This window comes from Xenopus tropicalis, chromosome 5 (genome assembly GCF_000004195.4).
Source record: "Xenopus tropicalis strain Nigerian chromosome 5, UCB_Xtro_10.0, whole genome shotgun sequence".
NCBI lineage: Eukaryota > Metazoa > Chordata > Amphibia > Anura > Pipidae > Xenopus > Xenopus tropicalis.
The window spans coordinates 49,938,153-49,963,837 of record NC_030681.2 but is presented as its reverse complement, the minus strand read 5'-3'; the positions used below and the strand labels follow the sequence as shown (position 1 = coordinate 49,963,837).

At 40.3% G+C, this 25,685-nt stretch overlaps 1 protein-coding gene across 1 annotated transcript; it reads left to right on the top strand.

Annotated features, from left to right (window-relative positions):
- Positions 1–6,173: 6,173 nt before the first annotated feature.
- LOC100038305 (uncharacterized) lies at positions 6,174–16,512 on the top strand. Its single transcript, NM_001097410.1, is given in 7 exon segments — positions 6,174–6,379; positions 7,549–7,658; positions 8,483–8,572; positions 11,777–11,903; positions 13,537–13,631; positions 15,111–15,267; positions 16,098–16,512. Coding segments are annotated over 7 exon segments (879 nt in total). The 5' UTR covers positions 6,174–6,210; the 3' UTR covers positions 16,229–16,512.
- Positions 16,513–25,685: the final 9,173 nt, after the last annotated feature.

Here is a 25,685-nt window from a genome sequence, read left to right as displayed (position 1 = left end):
AATTACTTCTTAAGAAACATTTTGACAGAGACCCTGAACTTTCATCAAGTGACCTGTGTAACCCTTTGGCGGCAATTTCCGACCGCTCTAACCCTCATGATTTAACTAATGTTGAACGGGACACTAATTTTTTGGAGGCATTATCTGATCTTAATGAACTCCTTTTGGAAAATCAAGACACCAATTCGGTCATTAAACCCAAAAGCACTTTTATGCCTCCTAAAAATACGAGCTCTGCTGTCACCATTTTTGGAGAACTGGTGATGAGTGATTTTCTGAAACTATCTAACACAGGAACCTCTAATCTGAGCCAAGGGGAAAGATCAGCTATTATACAGATTAAAAATTGGGATGATGTAGTTATTAAACCATCTGATAAGGGGGGTAATGTTGTTATCTGGCCTAAAATTCTATACGTAGCTGAGGCACTTAAGCAACTGACTGATGGCAAGTGCTACAGTAAATTACATCATGATCCAACCTCTGCCTTCCGCGAGTCATACAATAGTATTGTTCAAGATGGGTACCATACAGGGCTACTCACCAAACCCGAATTCAAAGCTTTAAATAACATACACTCTAGGACTCCCACCTTTTATATGTTACCAAAAATTCACAAAAATATTACCAAACCCCCTGGGAGACCAATAGTGTCAGGGAACGGTAATCTATGTGAACAGGCGAGCATATATATTGATAAGAAACTGCGTCCGTTTGTGTGTAGATTACCGTCATATACACGTGACACAAGTGATCTGTTATCAAAAATTGAGAATGTCAAAGTACCATCTGGTACAATCCTGGTAACGTGTGATGTTGAGTCTTTATACACGTGCATTCTACATAAATTTGGCCTAATGGCTATTAGGTTTTTCCTGGAAACTGAGAGTGACTGGGACCCTCAGTACATTGACTTTATTGTATCAATTACACAATTCTGCTTGACACACAATTTCTTTATTTTTAACAACAAATTCTACCTACAACAACGCGGGGTGGCAATGGGAGCTGCCTTTGCTCCTACATATGCCAATTTATTTCTTGGCTGGTGGGAAGCGAATTGGGTTTTCAACGATGAATTAACACACTACACTCAATTTGTATTGGACTGGTTCCGCTATATCGACGACCTGTTTTTTCTTTGGACAGGGACGACAGAATTATTGGAGGATTTTCTCCATAAATTGAATGAGAACGGCCTGAACATCAAACTCACTCATACTTACAGCACCCATAAAATTGACTTTCTTGATATTTCTATTTATATCATGACAGATGGTGTACTTACAACCGATTTATATAGAAAACCTACGGCAACCAATTCCATTTTACATTTTCAGAGCCATCATTTAAAATCCACCAAGAAAGCAATTCCCTATGGTGAGTTTATTAGACTCAGACATAACTGTTCTGATCACACTGTGTTTGTGAAAAGAGCAAAAGAACTGATGGCAAGGTTTAAGGACAGAGGCTATAGTGGGAGAATGATTAAACAGGCCTATCATCGTGCCTGTGGCCTCAAACGTACTAACCTTCTGCTGACGGGTCAGAAAAAGACCCAATCATCAGATGAATGTATAAGGTTTGTAAGCACTTTTAATAACCAATGGCCTTCGATCACTGCTATTCTCAAAAAACATTGGCACGTGTTGCTCACTGACATAACTTTGCGCAAATACTTGGGAGAATTCCCCAGCACATGTTGCCGGAGATCCCCTAACCTAAGAGATAAACTTGTCTCTAGTCATTTTCAATCATCCTCCGGTACCAGTAACACCAAGCTTAAGGGGACCTACACGTGTGGCCACTGTAAAGCATGTAAATACATATATAACCTCAATTCAGTAGTAGATAGGTTCAACATCAAACACGAAGTGAGGGACTTTTTCAACTGCCGATCAGAAAGCATTATCTATCTTATTACCTGTCCCTGTGGTAAGCAATATGTAGGTAAAACGATTAGGATGCTAAAAGACAGATTACTTGAACACATCAGAAACATTGAACAATCTAACATAGATGCCTCCAACAATACCAAAATGACCCCCATCGCTAGACACTTTCATGAAAGACATGAGGGCAAAAGCGTGGGGCTGAAGATGTCAGGGCTCAGTAAAATTAGTTTAGGACTACGAGGAGGCGATCTAGATAGAGCCCTAATCAAGAAAGAGAGTGAGTGGATTTTTCTGCTAAACTCATTATCTCCAAAAGGTTTGAATAGAAGTATCACCTTGAATGCATTCCTCTAACAATAATTGATATTCACTTATAATTTGTTTCTTTTTTATATTTTATTCAACATCAGTTTAAGAAATTTCAATACATGATATCCCAGTTATTTCTGCCCTCCTTATTTCAGTTGTAATACTAATACAGCGCCCCCTTGTGTCGGCATTTGCAGAGGAGTCACATCTCATTTCTCTGCATAAGAAGATTTATGTGCAGTCCGGGTCCTTTGATGACGTCACAGGTGAGACGCCATCTGCCCAATAGGAGTTACTACAGCAAATTTAAAAGCCGACATCCTGGGGGCGCGCGCCAGTCCTTGAAAAAGCTCCTCGTGTAGGGGCGAAACGCGCGTTGGGCTTTGTGGAGGGGGGTGGAACGGGTGTTGATGCAGGGCTTTGGGTTGGGAAGGGTGGGTTGAAACGTCTGCACGAATGATGTGCATTTTATTTAGCTAGGGTGCTTCAATATATAGAATGGGAGGTTGGGCTGCAATATAGATTCACCTGAATTTATTCTATTGTGGGGTGGTGGACACAGAAACGGCTGAATATCAGCCCTAAACTAAAAGAGATCCGCACCTCATTTCAGTTGTAACGGGGTTCGAATCCCCTACTCTGCTTAGCAGTGACTTTAGATTATAAGGAAACCCGATCTGAGTTCTCCTTATATGGCAACATTTTCGTAACAATTGTTGCAGACTTATCACGATCTCTCCCTGACTGCCTTCACAGGGCCGTTTAGGTAGAGAATTTTGATACAAAAGTTATCTTACAAACTGCAACAATTTAGCGAATATAATCAGACAGGTTTACTCTGAGCAGCCTCACACTACCTCATAGTTCTTGCTGTAATTGAACATCACCCCAGGCGATTTTTAATGGGAATTTTTTTTTTTTTTTTTTTTTTTTTTTTTTAAATATACTTCACCTTTTAAGTTTGAATAATAAAGGTTAAGTTTTAATTTCCTATCCTATTTTGATCAAGTAAACTACCTGTTAATAATTATTACCTTTTCCTGGGATTAACGGTGCAAAGCTCTGAAGTCTATACAGGGACCACCTGCTAGCGTGTCTCCCTGTTTTTCTCTTTTTCTTTACATAATTTTACTTCAGTTGCACGTTACCCCAATACTTCTACTCTATTTCATCTAATCTCAATGTGAGAGTATAGACAGCTATTTTTTTGAACGTGTATGGTTAGTGTGGATGGTGCTAGCTTTTTCTACTTCTACATTTGACTTCTTGATCTAGGCTGTGTTTTTAAACTGTGACTATCACACTTTATGCAACATTTTTCTATAGTAAATATCTATATTTTCACATTATTATGCCCAGTTTCCAGATACGCTAATAACAGCAAACTGATCATTTGCTCACATGTGGTTTCTTAGCAACACACTTTTTGGTGCCATTTTCTGGGGGAGGGGTATAAGGTTTGGTGGTTTTCACTCTGTTGTTACTTTGACAAAGGTCTCAAGGAAGACAAACATTGGAATAACAAATAAACTTAATTTCACCATACATAAGTCCTGTGAGTGCCCTGCTTTATATGACAATCTATATTTACTATTTTGCTTAGGCTCTCATGTCTAAAATGCAATCAAATATGCCTGGGTGCAGACTTTTTCTTGCTGTATAGTCTTGAAAGAAAGGTACCACACTTACAGGACTTGTGGAAAAAATGATTAAAATTATTCATTTATTATATTCCATGCTTGATATAATTACTGTCATCTGACTTACTGAAACTTGTGTATTATAATAAATAATGTCCCTTGTTATAAAATATTAGGATATTTGGAGTTCCATGACCTGCATTCAGCTTTTAGTCTCATGCTTTTATATGATCATGGAACTCCAATGTGACTTACTTGTTATCTAGTTAATGGTGCTTAGGAATGTAGTTTCTGTCAAATGACTCACTGAAACTTGTGACAGGGAATCTTACAGATTGATTGTTTGAGAACAGGACCTTATACTAAATTAGATAGGGAAGCCTTAAGGGCCTCGGGGGCGACTAATCTCCCGTGTGCCAGAGCCCTAAAGGAGAACTATACCCCCTTAACTATCCCTGCCTAGACCCCCCTCACCTGTCCCTTATCGGATAGTTTTTAAGTTTAAGCGCTGTCCCTATCACTAACCCCTAGCTAAAAATGCAGAGTAGCGTACCTGCCCGTCATCGTCTTACCGACTGAAGACTCCTTGGGTCTCTCCACCAACACGGACCCTGCTTGCGAATGTGCAATTGAAGCTGATTTCCTGCTACCTCCAACTGCACATACGTAAACAGGTTTGTATCAGTGGAGAGACCCAAAGTGTCTTTAGTTGGTAAGAAGATGCCGGCCAGGTAATCTGCTGCGCTACTCTGCATTTTTAGCTAGGGGTTAGCGATAGGGACAGCGTTTAAACTTAAAAACTATGCGATAAGGGACAGGTGAGGGGGGTCTAGGCAGTGATAGTTTAGGGGGCTTTTAGTGCCCGAGGTATAGTTCTCCTTTAAGGTGACCATACACAGTAAGATCCGCTCGTTTGGTGCGGTTCTTCCACTGCCTGAAGTGGATGCTAAACAGTTTCCACATTTGCGAAGCACAATTCGTGCAAAGGCAAATTTGTTCACACGGAGGCATAAATTTCCATATTGCGAATAATTTTTCCCTTAACTTTTATTACATTCCCCCCTTAGAATGTAAGCAGTACGAGGCAGGGACCTCTCTAAGTACTGTATACTATTTTCAAATAGAATCTACTGTATGTAAAGAAAGCCTGCCCAGCGACCACCCAAAGTAGGGGGTGGTGGGCCATGGCTGCCGGCCAGTGAGCTGGGAGCGTTCCTGGTTACTAGGCAAACCCCTGAACCTATCACCATCCCTCCTCTAGTACCTCATGCCAGAAGAAAGTGATTCCTGTCAGGGAAGAAGCTCTACAACTTAGAAAAGTCTCCCACCCCCTTTTTCATGTGTTGATTCTGTTACTATTGTGTTCTGTTTTATGTATCTCATGCCTAGGTTCTTTATTGTCACAGCTTTTATTTGGCGGATGGCAACATCTGACAGCGTAGTTTGGAGATAATTTTGGTGAGTTAAGCGGCTGGTCAGCAGCTTATGGCTGGGGCCAGCTGCAGGAGACTCCTGGCACAGCGGGGTTTAATTCGTGCCTTCCGGCCCCCCGGCAGTTGGCATATTTTGTTAATGTTGTTTTTCATATACATTTAATAAAAGCTGTGGCCACTAATTTATCCACACAAATGTTGTTGTGTCATTACATATGTTTGAGCGGCCACTGTGGCGCTCCCAGCTCATCTTGCCCTTTGCCAGCCAAGTCTTTACCTTTTGGTTTAAAAAAGACAAGAACTAAATTACAAAAAAACTGGTTAACATTAATTGATTCTGATTAGTTGGGCCATATTATTAAAACATTATTAAGTTAAATCTGAAAAGGAAAACTGCATAACTATGACTTTAATATAATTTCTCTATCATTCCTAAGCCCTAGAGTCCTAGGGGCTGATTTATCAAAATGTGAGTTGAGAGCTTAATACATACCAATGGGATTTTTAGAAGGGTATTTTTCAAATGGTATGTTCTAACTTTGACCCATTTATAAATATGGTTCTAAAAATCCCATAGAAATGCATAGAATGTGAGTTTTTGTGTATTGAGTTCTAAACTCACAATTTGATAAATCTGCCCTCTAGAGTTCTAGAGTACGTAAAAATCCTCTGGATATCCTGGCTATACAATGTAGTAAAGTACTAAGGGTTTCTTTTTCTAATTAAGTTCTAGAATACACAGAAGAAAGAAGTCTGTGAATGGTGCAGTAGGACCCTGCCCTTATGTAATATGAGCTTTAGAGACAAACACACCCCTCTCGTGCACTTACAAAAGAAGCAACTCTGTGACTCTGTGACTGTGAACATTTCCGGATACAAAAGATGTCTGCTACAGGGGAAAGCAAATCAGGCCAGGATAGATTCCTGGAAGAAATGGAGCGAGTCCAAGCTGAAGCTAAGAGGAAAACACCAGAAGAGTTGGTAATGATTTACAAGGGCATTCCCTACCCGAGCTGTATTTGCAGTGAGGAGACCTTTTGTGCACTGGAATCATTGGAAGCCAGAGAGGATGATTTGTTGATTGTAACATATCCTAAATGTGGTAAGTATGTAAAGGGACATTAAGCCCCTGCAGAAAGCTATTGTACAGTTCAGGGCTGCTCTGTGAATGCAACTGCACACATCTCATGTTAAACTGCACAGGTAAAAAAACAAATCACCATATTAATTTCTTCTATATATGCCTCCCGTGACTGACTTGTAACTATTGGCATTGTACTTGTCGTCCTGGATTAAGCTGGCCATACATGGCACCAATATAATTTGTACTATTTTTGGACCGTATGTGGGCTCCAAATTATTGTCCAGATAATTTTCATACCATGGCAATCAGGCTTTTAGTCCATCAGACAGGTTAGAAAATGTTGGTTGTATAACGATAAAATCTGTGCACGTATTGTGTATCTGACAATATCCAAGGGGACCTGCAATGCATTTCCAGGAAGTCACTTTTGTACGATTGGTGTCTTCCAACTGTTTCATGTGCAGAACATCCTCAAATTTGTTATTGTTAGGCTTAATCCTACAAGTTCATTCTGAATTTTAGTTTTAAATTATTGCATTTAAACGTATGAGCGATATCCGAATGTTTGTCAAAAGAAGACTAAAATCTGAACATGTATGGCCACCTTTAATATGTTGCATGCAAAAGAAAGGCCTGGAAATTAACACTTGCCTTAAAGGAACAGTAACACCAAAAAATGAAAGAGCTTTCAAGCAATAAAAATATAATGCACTGTTGCCCTGCACTGGTAAAACTGGTGTGTTTGCTACAGTAAACCTACTATAATTTATATAATAAGCTGCTGTGTAGCCACGGGGGCAGCCATTCAAGCTGGAAAAAAGGAGAAAAGGCACAGGTTACATAGCAGATAACTATTGTATTCTACAGAACTTATCTGTTATCAGCTATGTGCCTGTGCCTTTTTTCCTTTGAATGGCTGCCTCCATGGCTACATAGCAGCTTATTTATATAAATTATAGTAGACTTTCTGAAGTAAACACACAACTTTTACCAGTGCAGGGCAGCAGCACATTATATTTTAGTTACTTTTATACACTTTCATTTTTTGGTGTTACTGTTCCTTCAAAGAGGTGTTACTAATAATTGATGAGCATCAACTGCCTTTTTTACGTCTAATATGTATTGTAACTCAAAATACTTGTAACTGTGTATTGCTGCCTTGTATATTTTATCTTTTTTTGTTTAAGGGACAAATTGGGTAATTCGAATACTGCATGAAATGTTGTTTTTCATCGGTGGTAAAGAGCCTTCTATAGATCAAGCTATGATTGAATTTGGAAAACCAGAAAAAGTACAGGTTGGTAAAATTATATGAAAAAGATATGAAAATTCAGAAATAATTTATCTTTGGTATGAAGTTTATTAAAAATGTTCTTAAAACAGTTGAATGTTATACAGGGTAGCTAGCATTAGTCTGACCCCTCCTGGTGCTGAATGCATATTGTAGATGTCATTGAATATACTGAAAAACAGTGCCCTTCCATTATTTGTTTACTCAGGCTATTTGTTTTTTGAGGCTCATTTTCTTAAAAAAACCCAGGCTGTTCGGAATTGCTTTCTTCAAATTTCTGAAATTAGTCTGAATGCTTTGTAGCTGTTTTTGCTGGTATATTAACATTATAATAGAAAACAGGGCATTTTGTCCACCACTGCGGTTGGAGATCAGCAGAAGTCTTTTTGTCAGTTAGGTGGCTATGCAATAAAGGTGGAAAAGCCCTGGAGCTATAAGCGCAGGAGCTGCATGACAAGGGATCTGAATGACCAGCAGGCAGACTACACTGGTTTATGTTTAGAGATTGGCAGAATCAGATGCAGCTGTAATTGGGTGAGAAGGAATGAGTTAAGGCAGGAGAAAGCTGGGCCTGGGGGCAGAGAAAGAGAGGAGTTTTCTTCTTTATGTTCTTATATTATCTATTAATAACTGAATGTGGATGTTTTCCTGAATAATTTGTTATATTGTGGTTTCTGTATCTTCATACAGTATAAACTTGAGAGTCAGTATTGTATTAAGTCATGTTAACTATGATTGCTTGATTCAGGGATTGTTTCCAATCGCCATGGGGGCCAGGAAGGATTTTTTTCCCCCTTGAGGCATAAAACAATACTTTGTCTTATTTTTAGGCTCTTAAAGAAGCATCTTCACCAAGAGTGTTTTCAACACATTTGCATTACAAGGACATCCCTAAGTCATTTTTGGAAAAGAAAGTAAAGGTAATTTACTTTTTTTTTTTATAACATTCTTACCATCTGTTAATTTTGTTTTAAATATTAATTTAAACTATGAATTGATCCCCCTTGGGATCAGGTTTGGATTATGCACTGACGGAGCCCTGACCACCCCAGTTCCGCCCTGACCCGACAAAACCACTACCCCATCCTGTATTAAGCCCCGCCCCCTCTTTGCCAACGCTGGGCCTGGGAGACCACTGGGACAGACCTAATGGGATCTCCCCTTGCCCATTTGTTTTTTCGCATTCCTTTTGGTCCCCTCGCTCTTTAATTTCAACTCACAGTTTTTTCTTTAATGTAGTTATCCACTGGCTCTTAGTGCTCAAGCACAGAGCAGTTCTGCCCAGGGGAATGGCTCCACAAAGTGCCAAGTGCAGTATCAGTGTGTGCAGGCCAACCCTGTTCCTTTGTGCAACACCTCTTTGACCCTGTATGAATGCAGTGCTGCTGAACTGAGGTGTGGCGTACCAAATGTTTTCCGAAACACATAAAAAAATAAAGTAAGATTTTTTTTTTGCCCTTGTGCACTGCCCTTGTAACTAATAGCTACTTTGTTGTTGCAGCCAAAAGATAACTGTATCCCCCCAGCCCCACCATAATTCTTACAAATGAGCAAAAACATGGCTTTTTGTTCCCCTTTGGTTGTTTGCTTTTTAAAGCCAGGCACATAAATATAAAAGTAGCCATTGCTCCTGCCTTAGGTCTTACTTTTGCAGTAAAAAAAAACAAACCCATTTACGTTTCAATCAGTGAATAAACAAATGACAGAAAAAAGAAATCCTTGTCCCCATGAACATTTAACTGTCTCACAGTAGAAATACTAGTATTTACAATATGAGACAGGGTGTGGGTGTATGAGAGGGGTTCTTTGTGTTGGTAGAATGGGCAACTGATTGCAGAGGGAACACCCACAGTTTAGTTTTCAAACTAGATAAGCAAATAACTGTGCATACCATCCCCACCCTTAGGTGTTTTAGAAATGTAACATGTTATGAACACAATGATGAAAGAAAAACTTTCATAGTTTTAAAGCAAATAGACACTATTAAAACATAGAGAAAAGTTAGAACAGTACGTAAGTATACAACTACATTCATATAAATTAATAATGACTGGGTTCATAGGCCCAGGATCTATTCTGCAGTAGTACTGTATACACTGTAATTGGAAGTGCATAAAACATAGAAGCAGCAATGTGCTGGATGCTTAAAATACATCCTTAGAAAATTCCACATAACATTACATAAATTCATTATGATTTGTGTAGCCAGTCTTTACGTCCTATAGGAATCAGAGTTTTTAAGTACCATAGGATGGTTAGAGTTGTAGATCAGAAACAAACAACTGATTATTATTATGATTTATTATGCTTTTATACACTCACCAAAAGGATTATTAGGAACACCTGTTCAATTTCTCATTAATGCAATTATCTAATCAACCAATCACATGGCAGTTGCTTCAATGCATTTAGGGGTGTGGTCCTGGTCAAGACAATCTCCTGAACTCCAAACTGAATGTCAGAATGGGAAAGAAAGGTGATTTGAGCAATTTTGAGCGTGGCATGGTTGTTGGTGCCAGACGGGCCGGTCTGAGTATTTCACAATCTGCTCAGTTACTGGGATTTTCACGCACAACCTTTTCTAGGGTTTACAAAGAATGGTGTGAAAAGGAAAAAACATCCAGTGTGGCAGTCCTGTGGGCGAAAATGCCTTGTTGATGCTAGAGGTCAGAGGAGAATGGGCCGACTGATTCAAGCTGATAGAAGAGCAACTTTGACTGAAATAACCACTCGTTACATCCGAGGTATGCAGCAAAGCATTTGTGAAGCCACAACACGCACAACCTTGAGGTGGATGGGCTACAACAGCAGAAAACCCCACCGGGTACCACTCATCTCCACTACAAATAGGAAAATTTGCACAAGCTCACCCAAATTGGACAGTTGAAGACTGGAAAAATGTTGCCTGGTCTGATGAGTCTCAATTTCTGTTGAGACATTCAAATGGTAGAGTCAGAATTTGGCGTAAACAGAATGAGAACATGCATCCATCATGCCTTGTTACCACTGTGCAGGCTGGTGGTGTAATGGTGTGGGGGATGTTTTCTTGGCACACTTTAGGCCCCTTAGTGCCAATTGGGCATCGTTTAAATGCCACGGCCTACCTGAGCATTGTTTCTGACCATGTCCATCCCTTTATGACCACCATGTACCCATCCTCTGATGGCTACTTCCAGCAGGATAAGGCACCGTGTCACAAAGCTCATATCATTTCAAATTGGTTTCTTGAACATGACAATGAGTTCACTGTACTAAAATGGCCCCCACAGTCACCAGATGTCAACCCAATGGACATCTTTTGGGATGTGGTGGAATGGGAGCTTCGTGCCCTGGTTGTGCATCCCACAAATCTCCATCAACTGCAAGATGCTATCCTATCAATATGGGCCAACATTTCTAAAGAATGCTTTCAGCACCTTGTTGAATCAATGCCACGTAGAATTAAGGCAGTTCTGAAGGTGAAAGGGGGTCAAACACCGTATTAGTATGGTGTTCCTAATAATCCTTTTGGTGTGTGTATAGCACCAACATCCGCTCCAATTAGCATCTCCCTGTAGCTACGCTGGCAACCACAGCTACTGCCTGCGTGCAGCTACATGAAGCGGAGATTGGCCGAAAACACGAAAGCAGGCATTTTTGGCCCAAGCTCTGCTTCTATGCAGCTGCACAGAGGCGATAGCTGTGATGGGAAAGCTACAGGGAGATGCTGGTTAAAGCGGATCCACTTCTCTTTGCCTGATTAAAACCCGTTTGACCATGTCCTAAGCACTTAAATAGGAAAGAATTTTCAAGTTGCATGATCTATAGAAAGACATGAGGCAACAGGTAATGTACACATAAATCACAGTTTATTCTCAAAACAAATATTCAAGACTTATACTAACTATATTTCATTAGATCTGTGGATATTTGCTATCTTGTTATGTTAGCAGTCTTTTCAGAGTTCATGGCTCTGTGCTATAGATATGTTATAGAGTAGATATATGTATTTACCATTTCATTGTACAATTTAAAAATGTAAATATTGGCATGGCTACACTTTCAAAATGATGAAACAATGTACAAATATACCTGAATTTAAAAAAGTTAAAAATCCACTATAACACTTGCTTCTCTTTCAATAGACTTTGTTGATCCTTCGTAATCCCAAAGACACAGCAGTCTCTTACTTCCATTTCAGTAATAATAATCCAATACTTCCCAGCTATGACTCATGGGATTTGTTTTTCAATGACTACATAAATGGAAAAGGTAGGATTCTTCGAATATCCAATACCGGTACATTTTGCCTCATTTTTACGAAACTAGGGGTCATTTACAATGCTCCGGCACGTGCCACTTAGAGATCACGTAAGAAGCACTTGCACCCCAGTGTAACCAGCGCTCTGCTCTTTGTGGCAGATTGATACAACTAGCCCTGGGGGCACAACTAGCCCTGTTCTTACTGCCTGCCTTTGGCATGAAAGTGAACATTTTGTCACCTGTTGAATTCTCAGCTTTCCAGGTGTAGTTGCAAAAACATGGGATTTTAGACCAGCAGGGTTCGGTAATTACCATGTGCATCTAGAGAGGGGCAATTTCAAGGTTTTGCTGCCCATCCATGTAACTTGAAATCTCAGTGGCAACAAAATGGTGAGGGCCAGATGAATTTCATTTGCACATGCTCCTGTCTGGCCATTACTGCTAGATAATATAAGGCTGACTAGTCCTAAATACAGATAATTACTGCATGGTATCAGAAACCAGTGCAATTAGCATACACATTTAATCATCAGCCTTGTAGCATCAGTTTATATGACAGGTAAACCTAATTTTCTGCTTGATAATTTGCAGCAACCCCTAAGCTTAGCTTCTTAAAGGACAAGACAACTCAAAATATAATTTCTAAGCAAAAATTGTAATAGATTTATTACAAATTTGTAATGATTTTTGAGTTATTTGTATATATAATTGCTATTAAAAGCAGTGTTTGTCTGTTCTTTTCTATTATCTGCCTTGGTGGCCCTGTCTGTTAAAACAATGTAACACAAGACAGCAGACTGACAGACGTGACTTGCTGGAGGAGACTGACAGTTGCAACATTGTTTAAAAAGTAACAACCAGGAGTTCAGCAAATGCTGCTTTCAATAGCAATTACATTTACAAATAAATTTTAAAACGCTACAAATTTTTAATTATTTCATAATAGAAAATTGCTTAGAATTATGTTTTTCTTTTATTATGCAAAACATTATTTTGGGGGTTGACATGCCCTTTAACAGCCCAGAGCCCACTGAGCATGTGAGTTTCGCAGTTTTTGGTCTGCAGAATAACATACGTAAAAGCAAGGCCAGTAGTTTATAAAATTCTGACCTACATTTAGGAAACGACAGCCTTTTCTACTGAAGGAAATGGTGACCGACTCAAAGCAAAAATATAGTGTCCCCTTTCTTTGCAAAATACCCTTTGCCTAAGGCAGTGATCCCCAACCAGTGGCTCGTGAGCAACATGTTGCTCACCAGACTCTTGGATGTTGCTCTCAGTGTTCCCGAAGCAGATAGTTATTTTTGAATTGCTGGCTTGGTGGCAAGATTTGGTAAAATAAAAATATGATGTACTACCAAACAAAGCCTCCTGTAAGCTGATAGTTTGTATGGAGACTACCTAATAGCCAACCAGAGCCCTTATTTGGCACCCCCATAAGCGTTTATGATGCTTGTGTTGCTCTCCAAGTCTTTTTACATTTGACTGTGGCTCACAAGTAAGAAAGGTTGGGGATCCCTGGCCTAAGGTATAACCATAAATACATAAACAATAAATATAAAAGCAGAAGCTTTTGTAATTATCATAGCCTTCTTTAGTTCATTATTTATGTGTCCTATGTTTTGTTATCATCTGATTTTAGTATGCTATGGATCATTTTTTGATCACAATTCGGCCTGGGGTGAACACATTGATGATGAAAATATTATGGCAATGACTTTTGAAGATATGAAACTGGTAAGTGTGAATTTCTGTGTGATTCGCATAGACACTATTGCTAAAGGCCAATGGCTGATAATTCTGCCACAAATTGTGTATTGCTCTACTAATATAGATCTAATTAGATAAAAGGATCTAACAAGAAGGGTCCTATCACTTCTTGCAATGTATGTATCTATAGTATTGTTTTATAAACATTTAGAGGCAGATTTATAGACTGGATTATAGTTTACTAAAACCAGCGTCAAAAATCCATAAACCTCTTTAAGTTGCGCAGACTATTTTTGTGTGGTTTTTGACGCAACGTGCGCGCACAAATTGTCACTGCATGCAAAAAAACTCACACCATATTAGCCATACATGCCATTACTTTCGGATAACTACTGTTCTGAAAATGACCATTTCCCTGCAAACTGGAGGCTACATCACTCTAGGGCCAACACAGGCTTGAATAAATCCCACTGCAAAGTCCATATTGTGTTGCCAAAAGCTCATTAACTGTACTTTTCTATAATTACCGCCTGCCCCAAGTAGGTGTTAATTTTCGCACAGACTAATGCGATATTTAGATATTTAAGTCTTTGTGAATCATGCGTTAGTATTATTTCTGCACGAGAATTAACACAATGGGCCCGATTCACTAAAGTCCGAAATAAGGAGTGCTATTTATAGCATGCGTTTAAAATCTTATCACTTCTTATTTTTCGCTCGATTCACTAAAAGGACACTTGTCATAATTAAGAAGCGATGTTCTTGGTGTTATTTATCTTGCGACGACATATTTTCAAGCAATATATTACGCAGCGCACAACATATTACGCAGCATGTTGCTTGAAAATATGTCGTCGCAAGATAAATAACGCCAAGAACATCGCTTCTTAATTATGACAAGTGTCCTTTTAGTGAATCGAGCGAAAAATAAGAAGTGATAAGATTTTAAACGCATGCTATAAATAGCACTCCTTATTTCGGACTTTAGTGAATCGGGCCCAATGCGTTAAAATTAACGCATTCGGTTGCACGCTATTTAATGTACGCAATATGCGACTTAACGCATGCAATACTTTAGCGAATCAAGCGTTTAAGTGAATCAATCGACCTTTAGTGAATCAACCCTATAGTGTCTTCTATACCATTGTTACAAATATAGATCACCATTACAAAACTATTTTTTTACCACCTTGGGATCTACAAGTTCTTTCATCTTGTTCCAGGATTATCCGGCATACACATTCCATATTTATGTAGTTGGAGGGGGTATTAAACTTTCTGCATTGCTTGCTGCTCTTTAAAATTCATTAAGTCACTAATCAGTGGAGAACAATAAAAGATAATATTGAGGCCGAGGAAGATGTGTATGTCTGGCTTTTTGTTGGCCAGGACCAGCATAAATACAGTAGTCACTACAATTATGATGTAAGTGCAGAGGTACTTAGGAAATCTAATTATTATGGACTGTACAGTACTGTTTTCTTATATATGATTCTTTCCTTGAAGGATTACGCTACGCATCTGAAAAGAATCTCTGAGTTTTTTGGTCTCTCATTGTCAGAAGAACAACTTAAAGAGATTGAAAACAAAACTACCTTTAAATCTATGAAAGAGAATTCAGAAGGAACGCATGGAAAACTAGGAAATACCTTTTTCCGCAAAGGTGTGTAGCAAGGATAATATAGAACATAGTCCTATACTATATCACCTGCATGTAATTAAACATTTGTATCAACTCAAGTCTCAGAAAACAGGTTCAGAAGCATTTTTAAGTATGCCTTTTGTTTTGAATTGTAATTTACTAGTTAATTAGCCCAAAAGTTAAAAATCACTGCACATAGGACTTTAAGGCTTGTATGAGGCACAGCAAAATGGAGCTTATATTTCTGATGCTTAATGAAAGAAACAATAGAATGGTGCCCTTGATGTGTAGGACCACTAATACAGAATCTGTTTTGGCCTGTGGGCAGATTGTTTGGATGCCAAACAAAACTAGACGTATCAGCCATTGCGTGGTCACCTTAAATCTTTGGTGGATGGTCAGATGGTTACAAAATAAACCACCGGGCCCTGTTCACGCATAAACAAAATCGAGCAAAATCAAGCATTAAAGAAGAAGGAAAGTCACTTGGGGGGTGCCAAAATGTTACACGTGACGTTAATCGCTTACCTTGTACCCCGGGCTGGTGCCCCTGTAAGGAGAAAACCGCACCAGCCTGGGGTACCTGCGAGGGAGTGTCTCCTCTTCCTGCTTCCTGCTGGCTTTTTCACTCTACTGCGCATGCGCCGGCCCAGGGATTCCGAAGACAGAAGCAATAAGAGGAAACGCTTGCTCGCGGGTACCCCGGGCTGGTGCAATTTTCTCCTTACAGGGGCACAAGGTAAGCGATTAACGTCACTTGGGGGTGCCTAACATTTTGGCATTTAAAAGGCAAAAAACAGTATTAAAATTTGCCTAAAATGTTCATATTGCATTCTGTTTCTTTCTTCTAGGAGAAATAGGTGACTGGAAAAGCCTTTTCAGTGAAGCACAAAGCAAAGAGGTTGATGCAAAGTTCGAACAATATCTTGCAGGGACAAAGCTGGGAGAGAAATTAAACTATAAAAAATACTGTGAATATTAGTTCAAAGTTGTTTGTTTGATTCACACCTGTAGAGAAAACTTATTAGAGCATTTATAAGAAATTAATTTCATTCAGAAATAACACACAATATGTTTTGGTTAATTAGAGAAGATACTAAATACATGACTAGATAAACCTTTGTTTGTATTGCTGTGTCCAGTTTTTCTCTTACCTTCTAATCTAATTGTTTTTTTACACTTAACCTACATTTATGTATACAATTTATCTTTTACTAAAACTGGCACTGAATAATAGTAAACTACAAAATAAAGAAAAAGATATGACATATGTACTTAGTGTTTTACTGGGGAACATGGGGCCCACCAGAGAACCTAACCTCAAGGGCCCCCAATATACGCCCACTAGAGAAAAGACAGCTGCTGACACTGTGACCAATGTTCTCTCTAATTTATTCTTAGCTGTGTGCAAAAAAAATTATTTTGCATGCACATTTTAGCTCCCTTTGCCTGCTCCAGGAATCCCACTAGTTGCATGTTCAGGGTGGCGCAACCTATTTTAGATCATTGGCTTTCTGCTGAGAGGTGACCATTTCCTTATGTAGGCCTCAAAGTTCCTGTGGAGGAGCACGGTAACATAAAAAGACTCCTGTCTTTTATGTTACCGATCCTTTTCTCAGTCACCATTATTCGCTCACACACAAGATCTTGTTTGATAATAAATTGGTCCTGCTTGATTAACTGGTTTTGGTATTGATCAGTCCAGTACAAATCTTTTTGGTTGACTGCACTTCAGCAACGATGACCTGTAAAGTTAGCCATCCGTCTGCCTTTAAACCAGGCAGAAATTCATCCCGCTGATTGTGAGCAATGCGGTTACCCTAACTCTGACCTAATAGTCCACTTCCAATCATAGACGGATTTACAATAATGCTAGGGGAGGCTAAGCCTTCTCAAACCTTCTTGGCACCCTAAACAAACGCACTGTGTTTCTGCACTGCTTTGAACCTTAGACACTGAAAACCTTCTTCCATTCAGGCAAGAAATATCTGCAGGCTGTAACTTTACCTAAGAACCTCACCAACTCTGAACTTTTGCTGCATATTTCCCACAGGTACTATACTGTATCATCATCCCACTCCCACAGGTACTATACTGTATCATCATCCCACTCCCACAGGTACTATACTGTATCATCCTCCCACTCCCACAGGTACTATACTGTATCATCATCCCACTCCCACAGGTACTATACTGTATCATCCTCCCACTCCCACAGGTACTATACTGTATCATCCTCCCACTCCCACAGGTACTATACTGTATCATCCTCCCACTCCCACAGGTACTATACTGTATCATCCTCCCACTCCCACAGGTACTATACTTGAATTATCATCCCACTCCCACAGGTACTATACTGTATCATCATCCCACTCCCACAGGTACTATACTTGAATTATCATCCCACTCCCACAGCTACTATACTGTATCATCATCCCACTCCTACAGGTACTATACTGTATCATCATCCCACTCCCACAGGCACTATACTGTATCATCCTCCCACTCCCACAGGTACTATACTGTATCATCATCCCACTCCCACAGGTACTATACTGTATCATCATCCCACTCCCACAGGCACTATACTGTATCATCCTCCCACTCCCACAGGTACTATACTGTATCATCATCCCACTCCCACAGGTACTATACTGTATCATCATCCCACTCCCACAGGTACTATACTGTATCATCATCCCACTCCCACAGGTACTATACTGTATCATCCTCCCACTCCCACAGGTACTGTACTGTATCATCCTCCCACTCCCACAGGTACTATACTGTATCATCATCCCACTCCCACAGGTACTATACTTGAATTATCATCCCACTCCCACAGCTACTATACTGTATCATCATCCCACTCCCACAGGTACTATACTGTATCATCATCCCACTCCCACAGCTACTATACTGTATCATCCCACTCCCACAGGTACTATACTGTATCATCATCCCACTCCCACAGCTACTATACTGTATCATCATCCCACTCCCACAGGTACTATACTGTATCATCATCCCACTCCCCCAGGTACTATACTGTATCATCATCACACTACCCCAGGTACTATACTGTATCATCATTCCACTCCCACAGGTACTATACTGTATCATCCTCCCACTCCCACAGGTACTACACTGTATCATCCCACTCCCACAGGTACTATACTGTATCATCATTCCACTCCCACAGGTACTGTACTGTATCATCATCCCACTCCCACAGGTACTGTACTGTATCATCATCCCACTCCCACAGGTACTGTACTGTATCATCCTCCCACTCCCACAGGTACTATACTGTATCATCCCACTCCCACAGGTACTACACTGTATCATCATCCCACAAAAAAAAACTGGCTGAAAAAAGGAAAGATTAATTATTCCAGTGATGATTCTGGACCAGGGACCTGTAAAAAGCATAGTCTGGCAGGTGGGGCAGTACAATAAGATGCCTTCAGACCCCATCAGGGCCCCCCATGCTGCAGGGGCTTTATTTATGGCACTGCCATCATGGGTCTTTAATATACGGTTCAAGCTTTGCGACAGCTTCCAAAAGCTTTTTTATGAGCCTTGTGTTGCCCCACATACATGTGGCAAATTCCAAGATAAGCTTTTTCCCTCCATAATTTTTTATCAGGCACAGTTTTTTCAGGGTTTTAGGAGGCCATGTCTTTTTAGTGTGTAGCCAGCACATCTACTCTGCCATCTATATTCTGACAGGGAGATGGGCCTTCTTTCCTTCACACATCTCTCACACAACATAAAGGACTGACCAGACAGTGACTACTGGTTGGCTGCATAACAGGCATAAGTTCTGTCTGCTGTCCCAGAAGTGCTGTGGGTGGCTGTCGGAGCAGAGGTCTATGGTAGACAAATACACCTACAGTAACTTGTCTGCACTGGGCCCCCAGCACAAAAATCTTCATAACAGCTTCATTCTTCAGCTTTATACTTTATTCTCCATTTTAAAAGATCCAGCACCTACGAAACTAGCAGTTAAAAAAAATTGAGTCACGATGTTCCCATATCATACAATTACACTGTGTGCTAAAGACTGAATGACACAGCAGTTTTTTTTCCTTTGTGAAAATCTAATAGGTTTACATAACCACAGGGCAAAAGGCTACGTGCTAACCTTAATCCTATATTTTAGCTGCATTAGCATGTTAAACAATATAAGAAGGAGCACTGAAGTATTCTGTTACACTTACTGTATTTATTATGTTGGGTTGAAAAACCCAACATACTGTTCTTCGACTTCAGCTTCTTCTTAGCGCCCCCCATTTTCTAAACGCTACTCCTCCTACATTTTTAGGGGTACAACACCTAAACTCTCCACACATCTTTGCCCTATAAGCAGAGCAGGTTGCTTGTGCTTTTCTAAGCGACCCCCCCCCCCGTCTTTTTGTGGTGCCGCTCCGATCACCCCAATTTTCCCATATTCAAACTGCTGCCACATTAACAGCTGTAAAAGCTACACCCCCCAAACTTGAATAACATAATAATTGGGTCCCGAATGAAACAGCAACATTTCTTGGATGACCCCTAAAGTGGGAGGGGCCAACAACAGCCAATCACATTTCACCCATTGACTTTTATGGGGAAATTGAAACTGGCGACTAATCTCCCTGTGTGCCAAAGCCCTTAGTTCTTTGTCCCCTGTGATTGCGTTAGCCAGGAAGACTGGGTCCTGGTAAGCTGGGAGGGGGAGTAGTTCCATTAGCAAAGAAGGTGTCAGGTTTACCTATAGATAATAAAAGGGGAAGCCCGAGTTTGTTCTGCCTCTCTTGGTTCCCTTAACTTGCTGGAGGAGGTGAGGTGTTCTTCAGAGGTCCTGGGCAGAGGTTGGCCCAGAATAGGAGAAGTTAGTGCCAGGTCAGATTCTGTAATAAATATATGAGATCCATTATCTGGAAACCATTAGTAAATAACAGACATGGTATTTGTGAGAGTGTTTGAACCATAACTCAAATTTTAGCTTTTTAACTTTGAACATTGAAAAGGTAAGTTCAGGAGAAGATAGTGAGCAGTCCAGAGCTCCATCGAGGAGTTTAGTGAGGGATACTTACCTACAGTGTCAATGCTGCTATTATAGGGAACCAAATAGTTTTTATTAGTCTAGAAGTATGGAGATCCAAATTACAGAAAGCCCCCCTATTCATAGTATGTTTAGTAGTCTTGTTTAGTGTTTGAACCTTAGGATTCTAGATTTAGTTTTTGGCAAGCATTTGTTATTGTTCCTGAGTCATTTCAGTTGATCAACAGCTACAAGGATTATTCTGTGAGTATCGTATGTGTAAGACCTTCAAGCAGTGTGGAGTAACAGCTAGCCATCTCAGAGGTTTTGGAGTAACAGTAACAGAAAGCATGCAAGAGTCATGCACTGATGTCACGGCAGCCATCTTGGAAGTCATTGTGCATTTAGGCAGCAGACAGAGTGGATGGGTCTGAGAAAGCCAAGCCTGAGAATGCAACCAATAATGTCAAAGAGCAGCAGAACAAGCTGGAAGTCCCTCCTGGAGAAAACTAGGGGAGGAATCCTATTCAGTGCTGGATACTGATACATATGAGCCACCCGGTCGGAAAATAAGTTCCATCTGCTGGGCAGTACATCAAGGTGCCTTTGTGTGTCAGTGTGGGGGCAAGGTGTATCAGGCCCTAAACAATGCGAAGGAGAGATGCTCCCATTGCCAAAAGGTGTGTTGGGTAGACCCATTATGGGAGGAGATTAAGAGGGGATGACCCAGCACAGTGATGGCGCTTTTGGCAACCACAAGGCAGTACCCAAACTCGAATCCAAGAAGGTAGGACCCTCAAAAATGGCAGTTCCAGAGGAGGAACAAGAATGTTGAAATCTGAGATGTCAATAGATAAAGTGGACCCCGCGGCTGTGGGAGTGGTTGGAGTGGATAGAGAGACTGGCAGTTAAAGTGGAGTGCCAATCAGCACCTGGGGACTTAAGCAGGCTGAATCTTCTGGATGGAGGGAGACACAATAGATATATTAAGCGAGTGCATCCCCATGAAGCTAATGAGGTGGAGGCATTCAGTAAAGAGGACATTTGGCAGGTCACTGCACCTTACAGTGAAAGTCTTTTGCCTGAGGCGTTAGCTTATCCTCCATTTCTGGAAGTCCTAAAGGAGGGAGGTTGTCCCCAAGCTGGAGCAAGTAATCAATTTTAAGGTGTACAGGCTGTGGAGGTACTACATGCCATATTGCCCCTTTGGGTTTACAAAAAATGAAAGCCTTGTGGATGAGTGGGTGGTGGTAGACAGATGAGGTTCCGGCCTGGTGCCCCCTCATTGCGCACAGGCAGGTGCCTCTTCTGCCTACCCCTAGTTCCAACCCTGAGTGGTGGTGGGGGGTGCATTGTACTTGGCCATATCATCCATAGCTGTAGGTGGAAGAACCCCAAACCTCAGCATTTCAGCAAGGAGGTCACTTAGCCAAATGGGAAGAAGGTGGAAAAGTCCCACCCCAATTACTACATACCATACAAAGACATTAAAATGGGGTTTACTTATATAAAATAAGGACTCACAGATGTCAGACACTGATTCTGTTTTTTTCTGTACCCTATGGAGTTAAGTTCCACTGTGTATAAAGAGGTATGCACCCCCTTGCAGTTGTTTTGGCCATTTTACATCCCCAGTTGAAAAGTTGACCAGTTATGTTAAATGTTTAAAATGTCAAACATGTCTTTTATCCCAATTACCCTTCCCCTAACAAGTGTGTTATCTTTTAAAGAGATCTGGACTTTGAACTCAAAGAATGAAATGAAAAGGAAGTTAAATGATTAAATGTTTTGTGTAAACTTTTTTTTTGCAATACCCATTCTATATTTGGCAGACCCCAGGAAGGGCTGTCAGAGTGTGATGTTTAAATGTAATGATATCATTTTTGATGTGTTAATAAAATTTGGGTTTTCAAGTAAGGACATTGACATTTAAAATCAGGGGGTAGTGTAGGATGGTAAAAGTTTTGCAGGCCTTTAATAATTTATCCCTGAGCTCCACCGAGGAGATTATTGAGACTTAGTTCCCTGCGGTGTCAATGCTGCCATTATAGGGACCCAAGCACTTGCTGTTTTGTTCTGCATTATCAGTTGAGCTCACACCTCCAAAAGAGATTTGCAAAGGAGATTGTATGAGATGTTAAATAAATTGTTCCAGTGTTTTAAAGAACCACCGTTGCCCAAAGTTATTGAGATAGTTCATGCTGTGTGCAAGCATTGATGTGGTAACCCTTCCTCCATATCAAGACAGGGCCCACCTGAGGATGAAAAGGCTACTGGGAGTTGTTGGGAGTTAGGCCTGGGCCTGGATTATAGCAATACAGAGTAGCAGAGCATTTTGGTAAACCCACCCAATACACCTGTTACACATACAGTACATGAAAGTTTTAGCAACATTCATTTCTTCAGTGGTCTCTTGTGATAGGGACCCCAACAGTTCCAGCAGTGTACAGCACAAACAAACCCCTCCACATAAGTGCAAAATCACACACAGGACTTTGCAGCTGTCAGAGAGCTGGCAAACCCTTTACTGCTAGATCCAGGTGCTGGGCAGCAACTATTGCAATATACTCAAGCTGGTCACTACTTCAGATTCTTTCATCTGATTCATCAAGAATTCTACTGCTTCATTATACATTTTTTTACAGGGTCTTTTTTACCTGCAACTTACTTGCTTTCAGGGTTAAAACTCCCAAGTGATAGGCATTTTTATGGGCCACCACTGGGATCACTTGACTGTAGCTGGGAAAGATGGGAGCTGAAACATGGAACTGGCCACTGCTTTGGTATAAACAACAAAAATGTGCACTATACATATATTATTTCCCAACTACTGCATGCTCAATGTGGGAGCATCCAACTCAGTACTGACCATTTGGGTTATATACACGTTTTTTTATTATGTGGAGTATATATTAACATATGTGGAAGCTGACTGGGTTAACTGTTGTTAGTCTTGTGGCTAAAGTCTACGTTATGTTCACTAGTAACTACTGAATGTATAACCCATGTTTTTTAATTTCTTAGTACTGTGTCTAAGATCAGCCCCATTTTGGTGTGTAAAACACATGAAGTTGTAACACATAGGTGGATTTTCAATAAGGCTAGGGGAGGCTAAGCCTCCCCAAACCTGTTTGGCACCTTAAAAAAACAAAAAAAAAGACCTCACTCCTTTCTGGACTGTCCTGGAAATCTTCTCCTGTTCCTGCAAGCTCCAGTTCTGCTGTAATCAGCTGTTTTGATCTTTCTTCTTGTGGATTCTCCAATCAGAGAACAGCTTTCTTGACAGACAGTGAAATTGACCAATCAAAGCACAGATGCAGACAGGGCTTGGGAGATAATACAAACTGAAGGCAGTGCAGAAATGAAGACTGAAAAGAAGAATCCGCAGACTGTAAACCTTACCTAAGAACCTCACCAACTTTGAACTTTTGCTGCAGATTTAATCCCACTCCCACAGGTACTATACTGTATCATCATCCCACTCCCACAGGTACTATACTGTATCATCCCACTCCCACAGGTACTATACTGTATCATCATCCCACTCCCACAGGTACTATACTGTATCATCATCCCACTCCCACAGGTACTATACTGTATTATCCCACTCCCACAGGTACTATACTGTATTATTATCCCACTCCCACAGGTACTATACTGTATCATCATCCCACTCCCACAGGTACTATACTGTATTATCATCCCACTCCCACAGGTACTATACTGTATCATCATCCCACTCCCACAGGTACTATACTGTATTATCATCCCACTCCCACAGGTACTGTACTGTATCATCATCCCACTCCCACAGGTACTTTACTGTATCATCATCCCACTCCCACAGGTACTATACACAGTACTATTTTACTATAGCAACCAGATAGCTGCTGAAATACCAAATGGAGAGCTGAACAAAAAACTAAAAAGCTAAAAAACCATTAAAAGCAAAAAAGGACCAATTGCAAAGTGTCTCATAATATCAATGTCTACATCTTATTAAAAGTTAATTTAAAGCTTTAAGCTAACTGATCACAAACACAAATGGATGGAGAACCCCTCACAGAAGTGCATGTATGGATACTTTTACATCCTAAGCATTTTAGGGTAAAAAAAAGCATATAGTTTATCAGATAAGGAGCTTCCGTTACAAGGAAACAGTCTCATAATTGCCTTAGCTCTAATTCTCCCTTAGCTAATGTAAACATCAGAGGGAGAAGTAATAATCTCCGCTGCATGCTGGCTAATGCGCGTAGCTTGTCGGGTAAATTAGGGGAGCTGCAAGCTATTGCATGTATTGAAAATTATGATTTAATAGGTATCACTGAGACCTGGTGGGATGATAAATGCGACTGGGCTGTGAATTTAAATGGTTATACACTTTTTAGGAGGGACAGAGAGATTAAAAAGGGTGGAGGGGTTTGTCTTTACGTAAAGTCAGACTTAAAGCCATGTAATAAAGACATTACCAATGAAAACGTCGAATCTCTTTGAGTAGAAATTTCAGTAAGGCTGAAGGTCACAAAGAAAATGATCATTGGTGTATGTTATAAACCACCCCGTATAGATGAGGGGGATGAGGCCCAGCTATTGTTGCAAATGGAGGAGGCTTCAAAACTGGGTCAAGTTGTTGTTATGGGGGACTTTAATTATCCGGAAATTGACTGGAGTAATGGGGTGGCTAAGTCAGAAAAAGCTAGTAGGTTTGTAAATATGCTAAATGACAACTTTTTATTTCAGGCAGTTCAAGAACCCACTAGGAATGACGCTATTTTGGACCTGGTGATTTCTAATAATAATGAACTTATCTCTAACATTTGTGTGGGTGAGCATTTGGGGAACAGTGATCACAACATGGTCTCCTTTGAGATAATGCTGCAGAGACAGCGCTATAAGGGAGTAACTAAAACACTCAATTTTAGACGTGCAGACTTTGCCAGTATAAGGGCATCTCTGCAATGTGTCAACTGGGAAAGGCTTTTCATGGGGTTAGACACAGAAGGAAAATGGAACATCTTTAAAACATTGCTTTGTAGGTATACACAACAGTATATCCCCCTAGTAAGCAAGGAGAGGCATCGCAAAGCGAAACCTTTATGGCTGAATAAAAGAGTTATTGTCGAGGTTGGTAAGAAAAAACGTGCTTTTAGGGCATTCAAGTTAGCTGGGACAGCGGAAACTTTCATCAGGTACAAGGAAGCAAATAAAGCATGCAAAAAAGCTATCAGGCAAGCTAAAATAGAGATGGAAAGGGATATTGCAGCTAGGAGTAAAAAGAATCCAAAATTATTATTTAATTATGTGAATAGTAAAAAAATGAAGCAAGAAGGGGTGGGAACTTTATTATCACGGGGGGGTACGTTGGTTGATGAAAACGGGGAAAAAGCTGAAATTTTGAACTCTTATT